General features: G+C 45.8%; 1 protein-coding gene across 8 annotated transcripts in view; it reads left to right on the top strand.

The window, feature by feature from the left end:
* Positions 1–23,164, top strand: part of FLVCR2 (FLVCR heme transporter 2) — an 81,391-nt gene extending 58,227 nt beyond the window's left edge. For 5 of the 8 annotated variants that reach the window (XM_017961376.3, XM_031667968.1, XM_017961375.2 and 2 more), the window contains 7 exons: positions 8,264–8,331; positions 9,566–9,669; positions 13,998–14,108; positions 15,625–15,730; positions 15,851–15,962; positions 16,513–16,568; positions 21,492–23,164. In XM_017961376.3, the coding sequence (XP_017816865.1) occupies positions 8,264–8,331; positions 9,566–9,669; positions 13,998–14,108; positions 15,625–15,730; positions 15,851–15,962; positions 16,513–16,568; positions 21,492–21,563 (629 nt within the window). In that variant the 3' untranslated portion in view covers positions 21,564–23,164. The other 3 variants (XR_649926.3, XM_031667966.1, XM_031667965.1) reach the window with 3 other exon arrangements.
* Positions 23,165–23,566: the final 402 nt, after the last annotated feature.

The raw sequence follows: 23,566 nt of genomic DNA, 5'->3' as shown, positions 1-23,566 counted from the left end.
TCATCCTGTAATTGACTTCTATTTTATCTGATTGTACAACAACATCCCTCTTTCATTTCATTTGCTTGGCTCTTGGAAAGATAAATTGGAATCTTAATGCTAATGTGTTGGCTTTCTTTCCCAGCATGGTGTTTTCTGTATCTTCTTTCAAACCTGTAATAAGATCGTTGGATCGAACAAGGGCAAAGACAGAGCCTCATGGCATTCCACTAAAGAGTGTCCTCCAGCTGAATGCCAGTCTATTAGTTAGTACCCTTAGTTCAAGCTGCTACATATCTACCCACCTTTATTGCTATTCAGCCTACATTTGGTCATTTAATCCACCAGTTAAAGTTTGATTAAAACCAAGAGTTAGCAAATGTGTGACATGTACAGTAACCATATGAAACAAAGAAATGAAATTAGTTTGACATGACTTATTCTTAGTGAAACCCCAGTTGGCCATGGCTTCATGTTGCCTACAGACTCAAAAGCTATTGCTTTATAACAACAACAGTGCTTACTCTGTGCCAGGTGCTTTTCATATCTGATTTTATTTAACTTCCAGTACACCTACGTGATGTTGGTACTAAAATTATCCCTATTTAACAGATGAGGAAACTAAACTCAGAGTGGTCAAATAACTAGCCCAAGGTCACACAACTTTCAAGTGGCAGGGCCAGAGTTCAAATACAAGTTCGTCTAACTCCAAAGCCTCATTCTTTTTTTTTTTTTTTTTTTTTTGAGACAGAGTTTTCCTCTTGTTGCCCACGCTGGAGTATAGTGGTGTGATCTTGGCTCACTGCAGCCTCTGCCTCCCCTGCTCAAGCAATTCTTCTGCCTCAGCCTCCCGAATAGCTGGGATTACAGGCATGCACCACCATGCCCGACTAATTTTTGTATTTTTAGTAGAGCTGGGGTTTTGTCATGTTGGCCAGGCTGGGGTCTCAAACTCCTGGCCTCAGGTGATCCGCCTGCCTCGGCCTCAAAAAGTACTGGGATTACAGGTGTGAGCCACTGCGCCCAGCCAAAATCTGCATTCTTAATGCCTGTTCTATAATTGCTGATGGTCCTTCCTAGAATTGTTCCAGAGTTTCATTTTAGGCTCATCAATACATTTTATATCAACTGAAACGTTTATTTGCTGAGACACTAGATAAGAGGTGGCTTCATCCTGGTAGAGGGGCAATCCTGTTTTTCAGGCATACATAGAAATTAGGTGACCTTTCATCTGGAATAGCCATAGATGACCAGGTTCGTCTTCAAGATCTCGATCCTCCATTCCTCATTTCCTCCAGTTTCTCAATTCTCTGAGTATGTCTCCCCATTCATCCGCAAAACAAAGACAAAGTTTCCAAAGCTTAGAGACGTGCAACTAAGGAAGTTACAATTTCCCCATCACTGGGAGGTGTTCAAGCATAGATGGGACGAACCTCTTGGTGGGAATGTTGTAGGGGATCTCAGGCTGAAGATGGATAGTGAAACCAGATGACCTTTGGGGGCCCTTGTAGACTCAGGATTCCATGACTCTAAGAGCTTTTACTTTTGCTAGAGTTAGATATTGTGAGTGCATTGACTTCTGACAACCATAAACTTTGTTGCATCTAACAAGAGGGTATTTGAGGCCCACCTGGGATTCTAGGGCAGATGAGTACTTCATAAATATTTTCTGTGGCTGAAAATGGTGACAGTGGTGATAACTGGGCAGTGGTCCCATTCCAAAGGCTATGGTCCTCAGTGCTGGAGATTGTTGGTGTTAGGGCCAGGTCACTGACTCATGAGAACAAGAAACAGACAAAATGTACCAGGAACATTGTTACTCCTGGTCTTTGAGGGGCTCAAGCCTAGGCCATGCTGTGGGGAGCAAAGCTACTCCTCCTCCTTCCTCTCGCATGGCTGATTGCTCACATGGTCTTTAATCTGACAGAGTAGTTTTAATCCTGTACTCCTGGACACTTTTCCTTATCTATTTGATAAAATGATAACCCAGGAAATAAATAGGAAAGCACTTCCTGAATGGTGGAGTAAGGACCTTAGAAAATCCACTCCTCTATAAAAACAAGAACGATGGCAAAAAATGTCAAAATGAATTGTTTCAGAACTTTAAACAAATGACGTGCAACAATCCAAGCAGCGTTTATTCAAAAGAAATGGCTAAATATCAGTAAGAACAGTGGGCCTTGTGTTTTCGCTTGCCCTATTCCAATCCCCTTCTCCCAGGCTCTGCAGTAGCCTTGACTGCTACAGCCTTGCAGCTATGGGGCTGTGACATCCAGCAGCCTCATAGCCGTGTTGCTGTGCAAACCAACTGCCTCATAGCCACTGGAGGGAGCAAAGTCGATTTGGCGCTCCACCCCTGAGAAGTACTATTTGACCTACCTAGCAGGTCCCCAGAAAAGCCCTGGACATGTCGTTATTTGACCTGACTTGGAGTTTGCTCATGGGAAAAGCCCTATTGCCAGGGCATTTGTTGAAAACAATCAGTGGCACTGCTTAACATTGTAGCTGCCTGCAGTGGGGATAAGAGTTGGGGTGAACAAGAGGCTGGCTGAAAATGTTGAAAGGAAACTCTGGAGAATATGATGTCCATGTGGGGCTCTTTGCCAAAAAGAAAATGATTCTTAGACTTAATCACAGATTTGAAACAAATTTTGATTGAAGAATCATGTTAATTGCTTTACATGTATTATCTCATTAAATTTTCAAAACTAACCCATGACATAAGCCCTTTGTTTCATTTTAGACATGAGGAAACTGAGGCTCTAGAGATTTAGTTTCTTGCCCATAGGGCAAGAGCTATAAGCACTTACTCCAACTGTTAATCTTTGCTTTCTTCTCCTACTGTGTTTGTTCCGAATTAAACAAAAACAAAAACAATTTTTTTTTTTTTTTTAACAGAATCTTGCTCTGTCACCCAGGCTGGAGTGCAGTGGCATGATCTCAGCTCACTGCAACCTCCACCTTCCAGGTTTGAGCAATTCTCCTGACTCAGCCTCCCGAGTAGCTGGGATTACAGGTACCTGCCACCACACCCAGGGAATTTTTGTTTTTAGTAGAGACAGGGTTTCACCACGTTGGCCAGGCTGGTCTCAAACTCCTGACCTCAGGTGATCCGCCCGCCTCGGCCTCCCAACAAAAATAATTTTCTAAAATGCCCTCTGTCAATTCAACTAGATGCTTTGAAATCCTCCGGAATTACCCCAATCCTCCTAATCCCCTTGCAGTTTCATATTGGGCTTTGAAGAATGAAATGCTTCATACTTTTTACATTGTACATGTAGTGTTCATATTTAGCTCTGAATTATATGCATTTAAAGAGCATGTGGCTGGGAATTAAACAGACAACAGCATTTCACAGGCACATATATTGGACATGCTTGGACATGTGTTGGGTTAAGAGCCTTGAGTGCTAGACTCGTAAGTTCAGAGCTGGCTCGTAAGAAATGGGAGGTCTGAGTTTTGGTGTCAGCTCTGCCAGTTACTGAGTGTACTACCTTCACCCATCTGTGCTGCCCATCCTTCATCTCTTTAATACTCTCCACCTCCACTAGAAAACAGTAATGACACTTACTTCCCATTAGAGTGTTCTGAATGGAAGTGAAAGCTTTTAATGCAGTTGAGAATAAAGACATGACATGCCTCCAGACTGCCAATCTGCCATTGCCAGACTACAATGCTATTGCATTGGTAAACTTACTGATTTCCAGCATTGCTTCTTTGGTCCAAACCAGATTTCACTAAGAGGAGGAGTAACTGTCCTGCAGCTGGTGGTATTGTATTTGCAGTGGCTTTCCAAGTGGTTCTCCAAGCCGATGAGTCAACTGCCCAGAGCTGAGGTGCAGCAATAATTGAAGGCCTTGGAGTAAATCGAGGGGGCAAGTGTTGCTGGCTTTTTCCCTAGACTTCTGGCTACACTCTTAGAGGTAGGGTTGAGAGATAAAATGAAGATCATCCAGTTAATTTGAATTTCAGATAAACAACAAATACTTTTAATATAAATATGTCTTATGCAATATTTGTGGCATATTTAACTAAGAACTATTATTTATTACAGATGTATTTATTTGCTATTTTTTTTTTGAAATCTGGCAATTCAGTTTAGAGGGGAAGAGATGCAGGGGTTGAGCTTGGGTTTGATGTTGCTGAAATATCACATCAGTAAGAAACTGCCCGTAAAACACCCTCCCTCTCTCCTTCAACTTTGGCAATGCGGGAAGACTCAGGGAACCAGAAATTCCACGTGTCTGACAGTGTCTTTGGTGTGTTTCACAGTAGGGTGGGGTGGGGTGGGATGGAGAAGGGAACCTTCCTCTGGCTACCTTCTCTTTGTGTCTCTGAGTCTTGCATTCACATGGCCTCCTCTAATGTCTTATGATCAATGGCATGACAACTGCCCTGTTGAAAAGAATTGTTGAAAAGGCTTCTCTTCTAGAAAATGGCATACTCAAAGGGCATACTTTTTCCATAGTTATGCCCCAGCCTTGCCGCCAGCAAGATTATTCATGCTTCTGAATAAACTTCCAATGCCTCTGGCATCTGAACTCAAAGTCTTGACTTGTGTATCCCAAGGTTCACCTTCCCTTGGGGCTCTCAGTGCTTTATCATTGTTCCACCTACATGGGCCTAGGGAGGGGGCTTCATGCCCCCTCTAAAATCCTAGCTGAAGAGTGGGCATAAAATCCTTCTCCGGATTCCTGGGAGCTTTGTCAAGATCAGGCTGGCCCTTTAAAACAGGAACTAAAGGGAAATGCAGAATAACCAAAACCCAAAGATATGATCTGGGGTCAGTGTTTCCCAGACTTCCTTGAGGACAGGACCTCCTGGAGTGCTTGATTGAATGTGTACATAGATTTCTGGAAATTCAAATTCAGAAAGTCTGGTTTGGGGCCTAGGAATCTGCTTTCTCCCAGCATTCCAGATAATTCTGACTTGCAGCAGAGTTGAGAACCTCTGAGGTAGCTGTCTGATGGGTCTTGAAGCCCCTTCCCATCCCAGCTGCCTCCATGTTAACCCCACCACCTGGGAGCCTGGGTCTGGTCCCTGATCTTTTGCATCTTGAAGGTCATGTATTCTCAAATTCCAGACATTTTAACAAGTGCATTGGGGTTTTATTGTTGTAGTTGCTAAAGATGCAGATTCCTGGGCCCCATTCCAAGAGATTCTGATTCAGTAGGTCTATGGTAGGGCCTCAAAATCTGCATTTTTAAACTTTAAGGACTTCTAATGTCAGTAGTCACTGGAACACAGTTTGAATAAAACTGTTATTGGCTGGGCTTGGTGGCTCACACTTGTAATCTCAGCACTTTGGGTGGCCAAAGTGGGAGGATCGTTTGAGGCCAGGAATTCAAGACCAGCCTGGTAAACATAGTGAGACCCCAAAAATTTTTTTACAAAGAAAAACATTGTTTTTGACAAAGGAGAGAAAGAGACTCAGAATGATGACAGAGTCCTTTCTGCCTCTCTAAAGCCTGCCTTCTCAGTAAGTGGCACTTCTCCCAGGCGACTGATTCCAGGAATGACCAGGCCTTTCAGGGGAGATCACGTTTTCTCTTCCCTGGCCCAGCAGGCTCACCTTGCTGAGGATGATCAGACCTGAATAGAATGCAGTCACCTGTACTCCTATAAGAGGTACTCACACAGGAAGGAGCATGCATTTCATTCCTGCCCTTCTGTGTGGAATGCCCAACCCCTGTGTTTAGGCAGTAGAGTGGACTTGGTTAACCATGTCTGGCAAACTTTGACAAAATGGTGAGGGACATCTAGACCAAAGATGGATTCAGAACACATGCATAAGCTCCTGATTCCTCTAAGGTGGGGCTGCAGAAACAGTGGAACAGATTGGCAGCCTTCCAGGATGAACCCCTGCTCTTCCTTCCTTCCCACCCCCCTTTAACCCCAGTTCAGTCTCCTGTCTGGCCTGGAGCAGGGAGGGCTGTTGGTTAACCACACTGCTCTAGGGAGCCAGTGCTTCCACCTGGAGCACGATCAGAATCACCTGGGAGGCTTGTTCAAATGCAGATTGCCAGGGACCTCACTCCCAGAGTTTCTGCTGCAGTAGGTCTGGGGTGGAACAGAGACCACACTTTGGAAACTATTTCACTAAACCACTGAGCCCCAGAAAAACCACTCAGCTGCAGCAGTATGGGTCAACTCGTTCAGCACTCTGTTCTCCAGACCTTTATCAGGACCAGTGAAAGCATTGGTGTATATATATATTTTTTTGCTCCCAGTCCTTCTGGATAATTTCCTTCCTTTTTCTGTGGATTCTGCCCTCCTTGGCTCATCCCAGTTAGGAGAGCAACTGTTCCACCTGAAGCTAAGCCTGAGTTGGAACATTCCTCACCCTTTTCAGTGTCAGACTAGGGCAAGAGGCTTAGAGAGGAGCGGGAGGAATGAATGGGAAGAGGGGAGGAGACTGTTTTCTTTCTTCTCCTTCCCATACTCCGCCTCACTTGGCTTTTCAGGAATGTCTCCTTGTGGGACCTCTTGACTCAGAAATGGACTTTCTAAGTGGCTGAGTGTGTGCTATGAAGATTAGATGGGAATGCTGCTTGAATGAGATGTTGCTGAGAGCCTCATGATCATTGCAACCATCAGCCTGACAGTTGTAGTGACATGTGGGGACATGTCTGGGTTTATTGGCCCACTGTGGCTCTGTGCTGCTCAGGAGGCTGCATTGGGCCCAACCTTGTTGCATTCCTGGGGTAACCCACTGGGAGAGGCTGGAACATGAGGAAATTGTTCAGTGACCTGACCTGAGAAAATCTGATTCAAGAGTCAGCTTTGTGAGGATGTAAAGCAGAGTGATTAAGAACTCTGGAGCCACACGGCCTGAGTTCAAATCCAGCTCCATCACTTAATAGCTGTGTGATTGCAAAACAAATTATTTCCCATTTTGCAAGAGAATTTGACCTTTGCTTAACTTTGTATCTTTTACCCCCTGGGAACCTGATAAAGGGAGTGTGTAACTACCTTTAGGCAACATTGCTTATGATAAAAATGTCCTCTGGTGATACAAATGGACAGGGAGACTTATTCATTCTTGTGGGAAGCCATTCTTTGTGCTTCCCTGAGTACAATGACTCTTTTCACTGGCCTGTCACTTATGGGACCCCTGGAAGCTACGCCTACAGAATTGTTGCAAGTAATGGTGGCGCCTGTGAGCATTAAGCTAGGGTGGTTGCCATACTTACCTTTCCTTGCATGTTAGCCATCATCAGAAAGAGAGTAGCTTCTGGAAGGCTGTGTGAACTGGGGTTCTATGGATTGGTTCCATCGAAGAGGAACTCCTGAGGCTGCCCTGCCCACAAGCTGTGTCCTGACTTACACCCTCCCAAGTGAATCTAATATAGAGCGTGCCGGTGGTAGTCTGTGAGCCTCAATGTTTAGTTAACGTTAGAAAGACCCCCGGTGGGCATTATGGAGTGGTTGTATTTGTTGTTTTAACTGTGTGCGCATCTTTGTTATCTCTAAAATGGTGATGATAATGCTACCTACTTTCTAGGATTGTTATAAAGTGTCTAATTCATAGGTGTGTGCAGCTGCCATTGTCATCATCACCATCACCACCATTGAAAGGAGGCCAGGAGGCCTTTGCTCCTTTGGGTCAGTTCCAGTCTCAGCTACTCACTTGCCGTATGGCTTTGGGCAAATGACCTTATTGGCTAAAGATACAGCCTTTCACAGCATATTCTAGGTGCTCCTTTGGTGAATGAATTGGTAAAGTAGGAGAGTCAACTGAATGCTCTTTAGGGTCTCTTCTAGTTTCATGTAATAGATTTTGTGTGACATTGAATCAGCAAAGAAAGTTGGAGAAGGAATGGAGAAAGAGGAGAGAAACCACCTGCAGAGGGAGTGGTGTCAGAGGTCAGAGGTCTGGAGCAGCCTCAAGAAGGGGCAGGGTCATCAGGAGGAGGAGGAGGGTGTCCAGGAGTCCTACTGACCACCCCTTAGATCTACCTAATGCTTAAGAAGAATGTAGATGACTCTGCCCTGGGAGTAATACTCAACAGAGTCTATTTTCCAGGGCAAATTAAGGGGATCAGAGAACAATAGTGTGTGGCTAAGGGAAGGTTAAATGGTTACTTTTGGTTGTTTTGAAGTATTTATTTGAGAAAACTGCAGAGTAGCCTCAGACCTCCCTGGTGTTTTCTTCTCTGAGGATGCTGCTCAGAGTGGCAGTGGGATGAGGATTTCTGCCCACCCCCCAGATGCTGGGGGAGAAGTTAGCAATGGCCCAGAAGAAAGCTGACCCTAATGTTGTATTTCTCACTCCCTCCTTCAGGTCTGAATGCTGGTGCTTTTTATGCCTTGTCCACTCTGCTGAATCGCATGGTGATCTGGCACTACCCGGTAAGGGAGTTCCCTAAGCATGTTGGACCTCAAGATGATACGGTTTCTAAGTCTGTCTTGGCAGAACCTGGGATGACTTTTAAGTCTTCATTCCCCCCAGTTCTAGGTAGCGTGATATAGTGGTTTGCTTATGGGATTCGAAGGGACATGGCCCTGGATCTCAACCCTAGCTTTGGTGGTACTAAACTGTGTGATGGCTTGACAGTGTGACAAGCTAGTTAGTGTTTCTGAGCTCTCTTTTTTTTTTTTTTTTTTTTTCTGCAAAAGAAGCATAATTACTTCTTGCAAGATTCTTTTTAGGATCAGAGAGTAAATAATGACACTTGTGTATATATACATAATTATATATGATACCTGTATTTATTATACAGCATAGTGCCTGGCAACACTGTTGGCAAATATATATTAAAAAAATCTCTGAATTTAAATGTTTCCAGAACCCACAAGGCCTGGGCTGGATGCTGGGAATGGAATACTGAGTGGCCTGGAGTCAGGAATAGGGAGATCCAACCTTCTTTTGAAAGGACTAGGCTCTCACACTTGCAGAAGTGGTAGCCTATGTGGCTAAGTGTTCTAGTTTTGGAGTTCAAAGGCCTGCGTTCAGATCCTAGCTCTGAACTTAACACATGCCTTGTGACCTTGGGCTAGTAGGTTAATCTCATTGTGCCTGTTTCTTCATCTGCAAAATGGAGAAGACTGACTCCTAACACTTATGATGGGGAATGGCAAGGAGTAAATGAGGAAACGATATAAAACCTTAGGCATGGTGCCTGGCTTATAGTAAGCACTCAAAAATATATAACGATTATCTTTCCATTCCTCTTGGCATTGATAGTTCAAAAAAACCTAAGAATGGAAATTTTAACATATATATTTTAATTTCCCCATCTGTGAAATGGAATTAACGACAGATAAGATAGAAGAGTTGCTGTGAGGTTTATGGTTTTTAAAAAATTTGCCTAAAAGTAGTTCTAAGAACAGATTTGGTTCATCCCTGTCACTCCAGCATCCAATATCATGCACACACTCAGGGTTATATTGTTGGGAGGAGTAGTTATTCTAGAATTTTCTCCTAGGCCATCTTCTTATAGGCCATCTTGTCCTGATACGTTCTGAATATTGACTCTGATGGAGCCTGAGTTACCTGCCTTTGTTCCTTCACCCCATGGTGACTGTTCTCTGTCCCGAGTCTTGTCCCATCGCCGGGTGATCTTTGGGGCTATGGTTTCCCCAGGGGGAAGAAGTGAATGCTGGAAGAATTGGCCTGACCATCGTCATTGCAGGAATGCTTGGGGCTGTGATCTCAGGAATCTGGCTGGATAGGTCCAAAACCTACAAGTAAGTGACTCATCCTCTTGGACTGAGAATTGGGGACCTGTTTTTTGAAATGACATATTCATAAGCAATGTGGCTCCAAGTCATTGTTTGGAGACCTGAGTGGCCAAGCAGGTCATTCAAGTTTGACTTCTCTGAGCCTCAGTTTCCTCGTTTATCAAATGAAGGAAGCTATACCCTTCTTAAGATCCTATGGGGATCCCACAGATCCCATAGGATCCCCACAGGATCTTAAGAAGATGAGAGCTACTGGACCTGAAGGCCTAGCATAGTCCCCTTCCCCATCCCCACTCTCTAAGTAGCTTTGTGAAAGCGGTAGCGGAGGGAGAAATGAAAATGAATGGGAAAAAAACATCTCAGTAGTGGGAAGTGTTTGTGGAAACCCCAAAGAGTGGAGATGAGGAGGAGGTGATTTCACCGCCCTGTTCTCATGGCACCTTTTGGACTCCATGGGGTTAACCAAGGTGCTCTGAGCTTTCTCCAGTTTGCAGTGTATATTATCTTGCAATTATTTATACTTTGTTGGTAAATATTGTAACATACTTTGTAACATAATACTTGGTAAATATTGTAACATAGAATGCCCAGTGCTTTTTTAAGAGTCTGGAGCTATATTAAAAGGTTTTATCAGGCTAGGCAGAGTGACTCACATCTGTAATCCCAGTGATTTGGGAGGCCGAGGCAGGCAGATTGCTTGAATCTAGGAGCTCAAAACCAGCCTGGGCAACATGCTGAAACTCCATCTTTACAAAAAATACAAAAACCAGCTAAGCATAATGGCACACACCTGAAGTCCCAGCTACTTGGGAGGCTGAGGTAGAGGATCGCTGATCGCTTGACCCAGGAGGTGGAGGTTGTTGTGAACTGAGTTCACGCCACTGCACTCTAGCCTGGCTCAAAAAAAAAAAAAATTAAAAGGTTTTAGTGAATGCCAGGCCACTACCCACCCCATGGATGCCAAATCAGCAGAAGAATCTGCATTTGTGAAAAGCAGCCTGAGTTCCTCCATTCAGCAGCTGGCCTTGGAGAAAATGCTCTGGCGAACAGCAGCCCGACATCCTTCCCTTGTGATTTTCCAGTGCTGCCCATTCACTGGGTACTCAGTTAGCACTGGCTGGTGGGGCAGCTCCTGGGCTGTGTTGTACTGGGCAGAGCAGTGTCCCCGGCTGCTCTGTCAAGGCCTTCAAAGTTCCCTGTGTCTGCAGGCATCAGACAGTGGCTGACCTGTTCTCTGCCACACAAACCCGCTTCTGTGAGGCTCTGGTCAGACCAGGTCTCATTCTGGCTGCCCTTATCAAAGGCCAATTGAGACCATCCCTAGGGAGGTGGCGACGAGGAGCCTGTCTCGGCTTAATTACTGCTGGCGGGGCTTGGCCGCAGTCTCATCGCTACCATCTGTTAGTTGCTTGCTTCAGCCGGACACAAGAGCAGTGAGGACTGGCCATTCCCAAACCACTGAATAGCAGTGTCCCTTTTTCCAGGGCTTGCTCTGTGGCAGGAGGAGGGAGGGATTGGAATGTTGGCTGGACTGGGATGTGGGCAGCCAGATGATTCAGATGCATTAGAAAAGATAATGGGAGGACTGGGAAGGACACTTTCTCATCCCTCTTCAGAACCTGGAGGTCACCAGTTCCTAGCGTCACGTGATGTCTAAATCCAGTGGTCAGCACAAGATATTTTTCTCCCTGTGCCACTACCTAGGCAGAGAAAGGGCTACTTTCAGTGGGATGAGAGCTCTGTGATCCCATCATTTCAGAGCCAGTCCTTGCCACTCTAAGGCTCCCAGATTTGTCTAGTTTGGTTTGGAGGTTGGAAATTGGGTGGTGAGGTCTGTTTGTCTCAGGCTGGGACTACAAATAGTTTTTTCTAAACTGGTCAGTGGTTTAGGATGAAGCTATGGTTAAAGTTTCATCCTGGTGAGCTTGTGGGATCATCGGGCAAGACTAGAGTCCATGACGTTGCTTTCTGCAGAGTTGGTGGGAAGAGGGTGAGGGAGGAGCAAGAAGGGAGGAGGAAGCTCCTCTACCCTTAGCAGCTGCTTTGAAGCACCAGGTGGGAGCAGCATCCTTTGGAGACTCTGACCTTGAGCTTTTCCAAAGATGTAACCACATAGTGCATCATTATTCCTGCATGCAGCAGCAGAAGGGACACAGGTTTCAAATCCAGTTCTGAGTTCACATCCCAGCTCTGCATTTGTTCAGCTGGTGACTCTGGACAAGTAACTTGAGTGGCCTGAGCTTCCGTTTCATTGGTAAAATGAGAAATTGTCAGATATTTCTTACAGGATTTTTGTAAAGGTTGAATTGAAATAATAAATGCATATGAAGTGCTTCACAGAATCTGGCACTCAAGAGATGGAGGGTTTAGTTTGACACAACTATAGTGTGCCGGTTGGTGCCTCCACCATGATTCTGACTTCAGGGATGATGTGTAAAGAAAAGCTTTAAAGCTTTCGGTTGGGTGCGGTGGCTCACACCTGTAATCCCAGCACTTTGGGAGGCCGAGGCGGGAGGATCACGAGGTCAGGAGATCGAGACCATCCTAGCTAACACGGTGAAACCCCATCTCTACTAAACAAACTACAAAAAACATTAGCTGGGCTTGGTGGCGGGCGCCTGTAGTCCCAGCTACTCTGGAGGCTGAGGCAGGAGAATGGCGTGAACCCGGCAGGCGGAGCTTGCATTGAGCTGAGATCGCGCCACCGCACTCCAGCCTGGGCAACAGTGCAAGACTCCATCTCAAAAAAAAAAAAAAAAAAAAAAAGAAAGAAAGAAAAGAAAAGCTTTAAAGCTTTCATCATCTGAGTCCTGATGTTCATGGTAGAGGGGCAGAGGGATGTGCAGTGCCTGTGCCCTGCCTTAGGTAGTGCAGGGAGAAGAATGCAGGTCGAATTGCAGGAGTTGGGGCTACAGCAGAGTCCTAGGTGGGCAACATGGGAAGAGAACTGCTGGAGGGGCACAGGAGGGGTGAGCCTGAAATAGAAATCAAGACTTGCTGATGGAACTCCTGAGGGGACCGACAGAGGGAAATGTAACAGGGAGTGGGTGAAGATAGGGAAGGTTTCTCACATAGAGTTTGGAAGTCAAGCACTCAGTTCAGGCCGAGAGCATATTCTCTCTTAGTTCCTGCTCTCTGAAGTGGAGTAGTTCAGACTCAACAGAAAAAGCGTTGCTGGGCCGGGCACAGTGGCTCACGCCTGTAATTTGAACACTTTGGGAGGCCAAGGCAGGCAGATCACCTGAGGTCGGGAGTTCGAGACCAGCCTGGCCAACATGGTGAAACCCCATCTCTACTAGAAATACAAAAAATTAGCCCGGCGTGGTGGCGCATGCCTGTAATCTCAGCTACTTGGGAGGCTGAGGCAGGAGAATCACTTGAACCCAGGAGGCAGAGGTTGCAGTGAGCTGAGATCACACCACTGCACCCCAACCTGGGTGACAAGAGCGAAACTCCATCTCAAAAAAAAAAAAAAAAAAAGAAAAGAAAAGAAAAAGAACTTGTAGGTGATAGAGAGCACTGACATGGTCATGGGTCTTGGGATAAAACAGACGAACATAACTGGACAGCTTCTGGGGTAGTCCTAAACATGACTGCCACCTCATCATGGCTGATGTTTGTCCTGTTTTTCTTTTTTCTGGTGAGGGATGGGAGAAGGACAAAGGGCTTTGCCCTTCCTGTCTGTCTAGGACATGACAAGTAAAGGGGCAGCTTGATATTGTTCAGTGGGTTCTACAGAAACGGAACAAAGATATCGTAAGATGGCTTCATACTTTACTAGTCTTACTTATTTGTAGCATTGATTGGGATGTAATTAAATAATATTTTTTGTGATCATTGTCTGTCAGTGTCCATCACCCTCATGGAGAGAAAGTTCTATGAAAGAAAATGTCCAAGAACAAGGCCAGGCCTGGCCTTGTAAGGCCTGTAATCCCAGCACTTCAGCAGGCCAAGGCAGGTGGAGCACTTGAGGTCAGGAGTTCGAGACCAGCCTGGCCAACATGGCAAAACACTGTCTCTATGAAAAATACAGAAATTAGCTGGGTGTGATGCGTATGACTGTCCCAGCTACTCAGCAGGCTGAGGCACAAGAATTGCTTGAGCCCAGGAGGTGGAGGTTGCAGTGAACTGTGATCACGCCACTGCACTCCAGCCTGGGCAACAGAGCAAGATACTATCTCTGAAAACAAAACAAAAAACAAAACAAAACTCCAAGAACATAGCAGAGGGCTTGACATGCAGCAGATATCTAATAGATGCTTGTGGAATAAATGAATGAATGAGCCTATTAAAGTCAGAAGTGTTTGATTCAATTTCTTTGCCTCTACTTGTAGAGAGACAACCCTGGTAGTCTATATCATGACTCTGGTGGGCATGGTGGTGTACACATTTACCTTGAACCTGGGACACCTGTGGGTAGTGTTCATCACTGCTGGCACCATGGGGTAAGTTTCACCTCTGGCCTATTTATTAGAAGACACCAGGCCATGGCTCTTAGAGCTTCCAGCATCCTAGAATGCAATATTGATGCCTTTGCTGCCTTCTCACTGACTTCTGGCAATATGGACATGGTGCCCAGGGATCTTGGTAGTACTTGTAGTACTTCCAAAGGCAGCCTGGGCTGTCTGTTCTTTTGGGATAGAATGAAGCATGAAGCACACCCTTTACGACCTCTTGGAGGCTACAACCTGTTTAGAGTCTTTTTCAGCTTTGCCTGGACAACATGGGATTATGGAAAGTACACAGGGCTTGGAACCAGAGACTCTGGGTCCTGGTCTCAGTTTTGCTGCTGCCTACCTGTTAGACCATGGGCACAGCACTTAACCATTCTGAGCCTCAATTTCCTCATCTGGAAAGGAAGATAAGAGTGACCTGCCTTGTCGAGTTGTTGGAAAGATTGAGAACAATAATAGATATGAAGGCATCAAGAAGTGTGGTGCAAATGTAAGAAATTAAAGTTGCCAGGTGTGGTGGCTTCACGCCTGTAATCCCAGCACTTTGGGAGGCCAAGACAGGTGGATCACAAGGTCAGGAGTTCGAGACCAGCCTGGCCAATATGGTGACACATTGACTCTACTCAAAAATACAAAAATTAGCTGGGTGTGGTGGCGCACACCTGTAGTCCCAGCTACTTGGGAGGCTGAGGCAGGAGAATTGCTGGCACCCGGGAGGCAGAGGTTGCAGTGAGCCGAGATTGAGCCACTGCACTCCAGCCTGAGAGACAGAGCGAGACTCCGTCTCAAAAAAAAAAAAAAGAAATTAAAGTTGGAATTTTCTAGACCTGTTGTATGAGAAAACAAAAGAAACAATACCTCTTTCACAGGAGTCTTTGTTCAGCTTTGCTTCCCAGTTATTTTCCTATGAGAGTATATATGAGAGAGAGAGAGAGAGTGTGTGTGTGTGTGTGTGTGTGTGTGTGTGTGTGTGTGTGTGTCTTTATATGCATGTGAAAGAGAGAAAGAGGGAGAGAGCATATGCTGGCACTCAGTCCTCAGCTGGCTCCTCTCTGGATGGAAATAAGGAGGACTCTAAGCTCCTCCTTCCAGGTCCCAGAGGGCCATGGAAATGCTGCTCAATATCCAGGAACTTCCCACTACCAGCGCAGGGCCTGTGTACCCGGGACATAGTCACTCAGCTGAAGGTTGAACACACCAGGCATCCTTGCCCTTTCTGTAAATGCTGACTCTGGCTGTCACTGATGGCAAGATGGAGAAGCAGCAAGGGACCCCAGAGGCCTTCTGAGCACAAAGTCTCCCTGTGAACTTCTTCCTGGCCTTCAGGGGTGCCCCTCTCCTTGGTATGACCACTTACTTAGAGGATGCCCAGATCATTAGAGGGCCCAGTAATGTCTTGGTGGGAAGAAACAAAACAGCAAAGGGAGTCCTAAGGGAGGAGGTGGGCTCCCCATTCTTCTTGTGCTGGAAGTTCTTCATCCCCTTGTTTCTCTGGTCTGGACTTCAGCTTCTTTATGACTGGCTATCTCCCGCTGGGATTTGAGTTTGCTGTGGAGCTCACGTACCCAGAATCAGAAGGCATCTCCTCCGGCCTCCTCAACATATCTGCACAGGTAGAGCTTGTATTTCTTGTTTGTTTCCTGGCTGGGCTGGGATTGCATCATGGCAGCTCAGTTCTCCTCATGAGTTAGTTGACTGGGCCCTTGTTTCCTATCTTCTTTATGCCTGTCCAGGTATTTGGGATCATCTTTACCATCTCCCAGGGCCAGATTATTGACAACTATGGAACCAAGCCTGGGAACATCTTCCTGTGTCTGTTTCTTACTCTTGGAGCAGCCCTCACTGGTGAGTGGGAGCCTGAGGGCAAGATGAGGCTCAGGTTGGCAATTTGGGACCCCAGTGTGTCGATGGGGCAACAGATAGGGAGTACATATGTAGGGGGACAGATGGAAGGGTTTGTTGGGGAATCTGTTTGGGAGGCAGCACATTGTTTTGGTAGAAGGAGCATGGGTTTTGGAGCCAGAAGACTCATGTTAAAATCACAGACTGTGATACTGACTTCCATAGCTGTTGACCTTGGGCAAGTGGACCAACCTCTGGGAACCCCAGTTTTTAATCTGTAAAATGGGGATTGCTGTGATGATTAGAGCAATGTGTGCAAAGTCCCTGATCCATAAGTGAAGGCCACCGTCATTGTTGGCTTCTGCCTGTCAGGGACGGCAGCGATCCTCGGGCTCTCTCAAGTTGGCTGACGGTGCCCTCAGCCACCAGCTCCCTTGAATATCTGAAGTAAGTTCGGGATACCTGTGACCCTTAGGAAATGAAGGTTTCTTCTCTCGGATGAATGTGATAACTGTGTTTTTGTCTCTCTTCCTCCTCAATCTATCAACCTTAGCATTCATTAAGCCAGATCTCCGGAGACAGAAAGCAAACAAAGAAACTCCTGAGAATGTGAGTATGTGCGAGCTTTGTGGGGCTGAGGTCAGGGTCCAAGGCTTTTGATGAGGATGTGGCAACATAGGTGGGGCAGGGAGAACTCCCACAGGGACTGGTTTTATCATAGCTGGGAGACCAGTTCATCACTTACACATGACATCCTAAGACTTTCCTCAGTGGGCATTTTTGGCATTGCTTTCTTACTACCCTTTCTCAGACTCTTCTCCCACTTCCTACCCTCTTCCTGGAGCCCCCGGCCTCATCCCCAGAGTGTGTCACTGTTGTCACAGGCTGCTGAACAGCACCCCTGACTGGATCTTGAGCCAAGTCCTGAGGCTCTGGCTCCCCTGCTTTCAGCCTGGGGTCAGTGGCTGGGGAGGAAGGGAAAGCCTGGCTCTACCACTCTGTCGTGGCAGTGGTGGCCCTAAGGCTGTGACTCTCCTGGCATATGACAACTCCTTAGGCAGAGCCATGGGGATGGAGCCGAAGAGTGGCCAGTAGGGGTCTGAAAGGACAAGTCAGAAAGCAGGAGCTGGTGTGGTAGGAAAGGAGAGGACCAGGAGTATGACCTAGAACAGAAAAGTGTTTTCCATCTGTTCTAACCAGCCGGGAACCACTTTAAACAAAATGTTAGGTATCAAATCTGAGTGATGATGAAAGGAATCTCAAATCTGAGAAAGAGTAAAGGTAAGATATGTCTTCAAAAATTTAAAAAAACTGATAGAGGTAATACATGCTCTTTGTAGAAGAAGTAAAAAATACATAAAAGTGTAGAAAATTTAAAAATCATCCTGTAATTGCATCATTTAGAGATTAGATGCCTTTTTTGCATTGATTGCTTCATATCGATATCCATTTACAATATATACATGGATATATGAATGTGTGTATATAAATGCATGTTTTTTAACAAAAATAAAACTGCTTTTTTCACTTATTGCAAGCACTTTATCAGGCAGCTAGTCTCTTACAACATACTTTTTTTTTTTTTTTTTTTGAGACAGAGTCTTGCTCTGTCATCTAGGCTGGAGTGCAGTGGTGCAATCTCAGCTCACTGCAGTCTCTGCCTCCCAGGTTCAAGTGATTCTCATGCCTCAGCCTCCCAAGTAGCTGGGATTGCAGGTGCATGCCACCATGCCCAGCTAATGTTTGTATTTTGAGTAGAGACGGGGTTTCACCATGTTAGCCAGGCTGGTCTCAAACTCCTGACCTTAAATGACCCACCAGCCTTAGCCTCCCAAAGTGCTGGGATTACAGGAGTAAGCCACTGTACCCGGCCTACAACGTAATTTTAATGCCTGCATAGTGTTCTTTTATATAGATAAGCCATGATTTATTTAGCAATTTTCCTGTCTGTGGACATTAAGGTTGTTTTGAACTGTTACAAATAATATTGTGATTAATATGTTGCAAGTTGAATCTTTGTGCATGTTCTCCAGTACCATATTTCCTGGAGAAATGGATGAATGGTCATGCCCATTTCAAAGACTTTGATATATGTTGCTAAACTGTCCTCTAGAAAGGTATTTTGAGTACTAGCAATTTCTATTGCTAGGCAGTCATATGAGTGCCAACACTGAGTATTTTTCATTTTGAAAAGTCTTTGCCAATTTTCTAAGGCAAGAGATATCTGTAAGGGATATTTTTAGTGTTTGAAGGATCTGTGTTGGCAGATAGATGATAATCTTTAGGTCTTTACTATTTGTCTTTTGCTATTACGTTCTAGAGTTGGCAGGCAGCAGCAGATAAGCATGTGGAAGAAGGAGCCTAGAACAGGAAATTCACTGGGGAGACAGGGAAGGCCTTTCAGCAGGAATGACATTCTTTAGTTCTGTCTCAGGGCCATAGTATGGCCACCGTGGAGATGGATTTTCACCCATCCTGTGTACAAGGGGACATAATGATTTGGTACACTGACTGGGCACAGTGGCTCATGCCTGTAATCCCAGTACTTTGGGAGGCCAAGGTGGGTGGATCACAAGGTCAGGAGTTTGAGACCAGCCTGGCCAACATGGTGAAATCCTATCTCTACTAAAAATACAAAAATTAGCCAGGCTCGTGTTGCACCCTTGTAATCCCAGCTACTCGGGAGGCAGAAGTTGCAATGAGCTGAGATTGCACCACTGCACTCCAGCCTGGGTGACAGAGCAAGACTCCATCTTGGGAAAAAAAAAAAAAAAGAGAGAGAGAGGGAGAGAAATGATTTGGTATACTTTGGTAAATATATGTATAGTGAGTCTGGGAAAAGGTGCGTGGTGAAAGATTTCGGTTTGGAATATGATGTGTTATGTCAAATGACATGAGGTTTTGCTGTTTACTTTATAACCTGTGTTTATGTTGGCAGACATAGGCAAACGAAGAAAATAAAAATCACCTATAATCCTGCTTCCCAGAGATAACCTAGTAGCATTTCCAGTGTTGTAGTCCGTGGACATGCTTGTGTATATTTTGTTTTCTACTCTGCTTATTTACTTGTTAGTATAGCTTGATAACATTTCCACACTATTACATTATACCACAACCTCATGTCTACTGTATATTTCCATCTCACTCATTATTTCAGTTGTTCCACTATTTCATTGTTCTTGCAGCCAGCTCTTTGTGCACATGGACCAGGTTTGTTAATCAAGGTTACAATTCTTGGCTCAGTCTCTTTTGAGTGTGGGGTGCTGGAAATAGCGATGAGTAGGAATAAGAGCCTTAGGTTCCGATAAATGGTGCTCACCTGTCTTGTGTCCCTGGGCAATTCACTATGTGTCTGTAGACCTCCCTGCCACCTGTGGCAGCGTGGTATTATGGGGGATCAAAGTCATGCTGGGACTGACACCAGCAAGGAAGCCAGAGCCATCACAGAGCAGCCCTCCTCTGGAGTCGTGATATTACACACCCCATGGCAGCTGGTGTAACTCAGAGACCTGCAGACAAATTCATTGTCAGAGTCAGGTGAAGACTGGGCACACAGCAGATCTGGTCAGACCTGCTCTTTTTAATTAGTGAGATGTATAGTTTAGGGAAAAAGAGATAGGACTTCTGGGACAGGGTAATGATTGTCCTTGACTATGAACATCTTATTGTTTTGGGTTTCCATTTTTCTTCTAGCACATAGACAGTAGTTGCACTAACTTGTTTCCCGTTTGTGATTGTGATTTCAAGATGATGGCTTTGGAGGAGGCAGGTGTGGGGGGTGTGTGTGTGTGTGTGTGTGTGTGTGTGTGTGTGTGTCAGAGAGAGAGGGGAGACTAAGTGACTGAAATAGGCTGTTAGTTGCCTGAATGATGGCTCCTCATGGCTGAGGCTGACTTGATGCCAAGTGTTAGCAAGATTGAGAATGGGAAGGTTGGATTCTACAGCTGTTGCCATTGCCACAAACAGGCACTGAGACACTCCCTGGGGAAGAAAGCACCATTTGTCCACTTGACACTGGCTTCTGTCTTAGCCCTGTGCATGTCCTCTAGGCCTTGAGTAGTGTTGGCTGTGTGGTGCTGCACCTGTGCCCAAGGCCTTCTTGCGAATCAGAAGAACCTTTGAGGTCACAGACAAAGTACTTCTTAAAACAGTAGACAAAGGCCCAGGTTGGCAGCATGTACCTAGAGGCCCCACAGGATAATTTCCAGGTCATGTTTAATTCCAAACCCACCTAAAAAGTATGACCTATAAGACTTTGCTGTAGATGATTCCTGTGCCATCCTTCCCCTAGAAAGCTAAAGCCATTGAGCTTACATATGCAATTATGCATACTGCCGTGGCATCTGCTTCATGTTCATTATGATAGTATTCCTCAACTGGGCGTGGTGGCTCACGCCTGTAATCCCAGCACTTTGGGAGGCCAAAGCGAGTGGATCACCTGAGGTCAGGAGTTTGAGACCAGCCTGGCCAACATGGTGAAAACCTGTCTCTACTAAAAATACAAAAATTAGCTGGGCATGGTGGTGGGCACCTATAATCCCAGCTACTCGGGAGGCTGAGGCATGAGAATCACTTGAACCTGGGAGGCAGAGGTTGCAGTGAGCTGAGATTGCGCCACTGCACTCCAGCCTAGGCAGCAAAGTGAGACTCCATCTAAAAATGAAATGAAATGAAATGAAATAAATAAAATAAAGTAAAATAAAATGCCGGGCGCAGTAGCTCAAGCCTGTAATCCTAGCACTTTGGGAGGCCGAGACGGGCGGATCACGAGGTCAGGAGATCGAGACCATCCTGGCTAACATGGTGAAACCCCGTCTCTTGCTAAAAAATACAAAAAAAAAAAAAACCTAACTGGGTGAGGTGGCAGGCGCCTGTAGTCCCAGCTACTCGGGAGGCTGAGGCAGGAGAATGGCGTAAACCCGGGAGGCGGAGCTCACAGTGAGCTGAGATCCGGCCACTGCACTCCAGCCTGGGCCACAGAGCGAGACTCTGTCTCAAAAATAAATAAATAAATAAATTAAAATAAATAAATAAAAAAAATAAAATAAAATAAAATAAAATAAAAAAGTATTCCTTATCCTGGGGCTGCCTCCAAATGGGGGTTGTTGGAAATTCCAAGGGAATCGCAGACCTGGCACTTTGGACAGTGATTTGATGGTTAGTCGAGGTGAGTTTTCAGCTGTCAGAACGTGGAGGTTTTCGAAAAGGGGCTTTGCTTCTGTTTCAGTCCTGAGAGTGAGCCTGGAAGAGTGGCACTCAGAGCTGGATCATTTGTGGTGGCCTCGGCATCATAGAAAGCTTGCCCTTTTTCCCTCTGATGAGCTAGTGATGTTGGGTGGTGTGTGTTTGTGGGGACATTTATGGCAGGGGCTGGTTGCTTCTTTTCTTGTTCCCTTTCTTGGCTCTCTGGGATGCTGAGTGGCCCCTGGCTCTTGTATTCTCCACTGATGAGTCATGGCCAGGCAGCTGCTTCAGCCAGGGTGGAGTCCTGTGCCTTTACCCACAGGACTGCCTGTTTGTTTTGCTTTGTAGAAACTCCAAGAGGAGGAGGAGGAGAGCAACACCAGCAAAGTGCCCACTGCTGTGTCAGAGGATCATCTCTGAGAGGAAGGTGGTGACAACTCAGGGAACATGAACACCTCACCTTTTCCTTCGGCATGGCTCTCACCGCCAGCACAAAGGGCTTCGCTAGAGATGTTTTTGGAGGGAACCAGCGGGACTATTTGTGGCTTGGATGGCCTATTCCTCCTAGAACCCACGTAAGAGCTTGGATGATTTAGTTGGAGAAAATTGCACCTATCACCAAATGCCTGCTTGATTCCCACCTCCACCCCCTTTTAGGTTATGGGAGTTGGTGTTGGGACAGGGTGATGGAGAATTATTGGAGTCAATCCTAGCTTGGTCTCTCGCCTTCCTTCTTTTCCTCCATCCATCATGGACAATGCCTGCAAAATTTTCACAGGAGGAAAGCTTATTCAGGATATTAACTTGAACTTTCCAGTGTCCTAAGAGCCTCTCATGAAGCCCAATTCTAAGAAGTGGCAAGCTGCTCTGCCGGGGTGATCTCCTGGGTCATCGGACTGACTGCTCAAGTTCTGCGGGAGAGGAAACACCACTAGAACAACTCCATCGGAACAGCTCCACCAGGACTTGTGGCCCTAAATTTTCCTGGCCTAACGGGGTCTGTCTCCAAACCCTCTTTCCTAAGAGCTGAGCAAACCAAACATCAATAAACTTGACAAAAGACTTTGTTGTGGCCATGATGGAGATACCTACATGGGAGGGCTACCTACCTAGGTGTGATGGTGCTGGGGGCTACCTTCTGAGTATATTTGCGGAGGCCCATATTTGGGAACTCTGGCAGCTTGAGTTGGGAATGGGAAGGTTCTTTTTTACAGAAGTACTTCCCCAGGGACTTCTGTGTGTCACAGTCACCTCTGATGCCTTTATCTCAATGCTGCATTGGGAATCTCAGCCATTAGCCCAAGTGCTTATTTTATTCCAAGGCAGGGTAATCCCAGCCAACTTACTCTAACCTTTGCTGAAAACTAATCTTGATTCATTCCACTCTGACAAATCCAGAGTTGCTTCTGAGAGATAAGAGGGAAGGGGTAGAAGGAAAGGTGCCCCTTGAAATGGGAATTGAGTCTGTTAGAATTAAAAGCTTATCTCACGTCTGCTGGGGACAGTATTTGCACCACCAACCCCTCTCCTCACCTGCTTTGAGCGATAATCTTTATCAGATATTCTAAACTTAAAGGGATTCCCTTTAAACCAACTCAAGCTGACCTTTCTTATCTAGCCTGCTGTTTGGCTGTACTCATGGGCTTTGATAATATTTCCTAAAAATGAGATTTTGGTAATTTCTCCTATGCATTGGGCAACTGCCATCGTGACCACTGTGCTGTCTTGCTCCATCCACTGCCCTGGCCTCAGCATATCAGGGCAGCCTGTGCTGGCTGCAGTACTGTGGTGCTTGGGCCACTGCCTGAGAGGAGCCGTGTGTGTGTGTGTGTGTGTGTGTTTGTACAGATTCGAGCAAGGGTGTGCTTCACTTTTTGATAAAGAGAAAGACGTTTACTCATCAACCCTTCAAAAGGTATTAACACAATGTTTACCAAACCTATTGCTTTATTTGAAAAACATAATTTGTGTTTTCTGTTTGTAAGATCAGATGTTTCAAGGCAATAAAAACTTCTCAGAAAGTGGTCTGCCTTATCATTTGGTAGGGCAGAGATGGCTCTTAGAAGTCCCTCAAGACTGTCAGATATTCCTGAGGTCCCTGTCTCAGGTACGGGGAAGGGCTGGGCTGGGGCGGGGGAGGAGCTAGAGGAGCAGCAACTGTGGCCTTCCACAGGAGCATCTCACTGTTGCCAGACCTTACCATCTGGGAGGGATATTTTTTAAAGACAAGGCTGTAAAGGTTACTGTTTGCCTACATGGAGGGGCTGCAACTCAACATCCAGCACATGACCCTGACCTCTTTCCACGCTGTGTACGCGCTGGAATGTGAGTGACTGCGGATGAGAGAGTCCACTGTTGTTCCTGGCTCTGCCTCAAAGGGTGGTTGAAATGTTTGTTCTCTGATTACTTCAGCCATGCACCAG

Source organism: Papio anubis, chromosome 7 (assembly GCF_008728515.1).
Source record: "Papio anubis isolate 15944 chromosome 7, Panubis1.0, whole genome shotgun sequence".
Classification (NCBI taxonomy): domain Eukaryota; kingdom Metazoa; phylum Chordata; class Mammalia; order Primates; family Cercopithecidae; genus Papio; species Papio anubis.
Note: the sequence above shows the minus strand (reverse complement) of the source record. Positions and strands in the feature narration are given on the sequence as shown.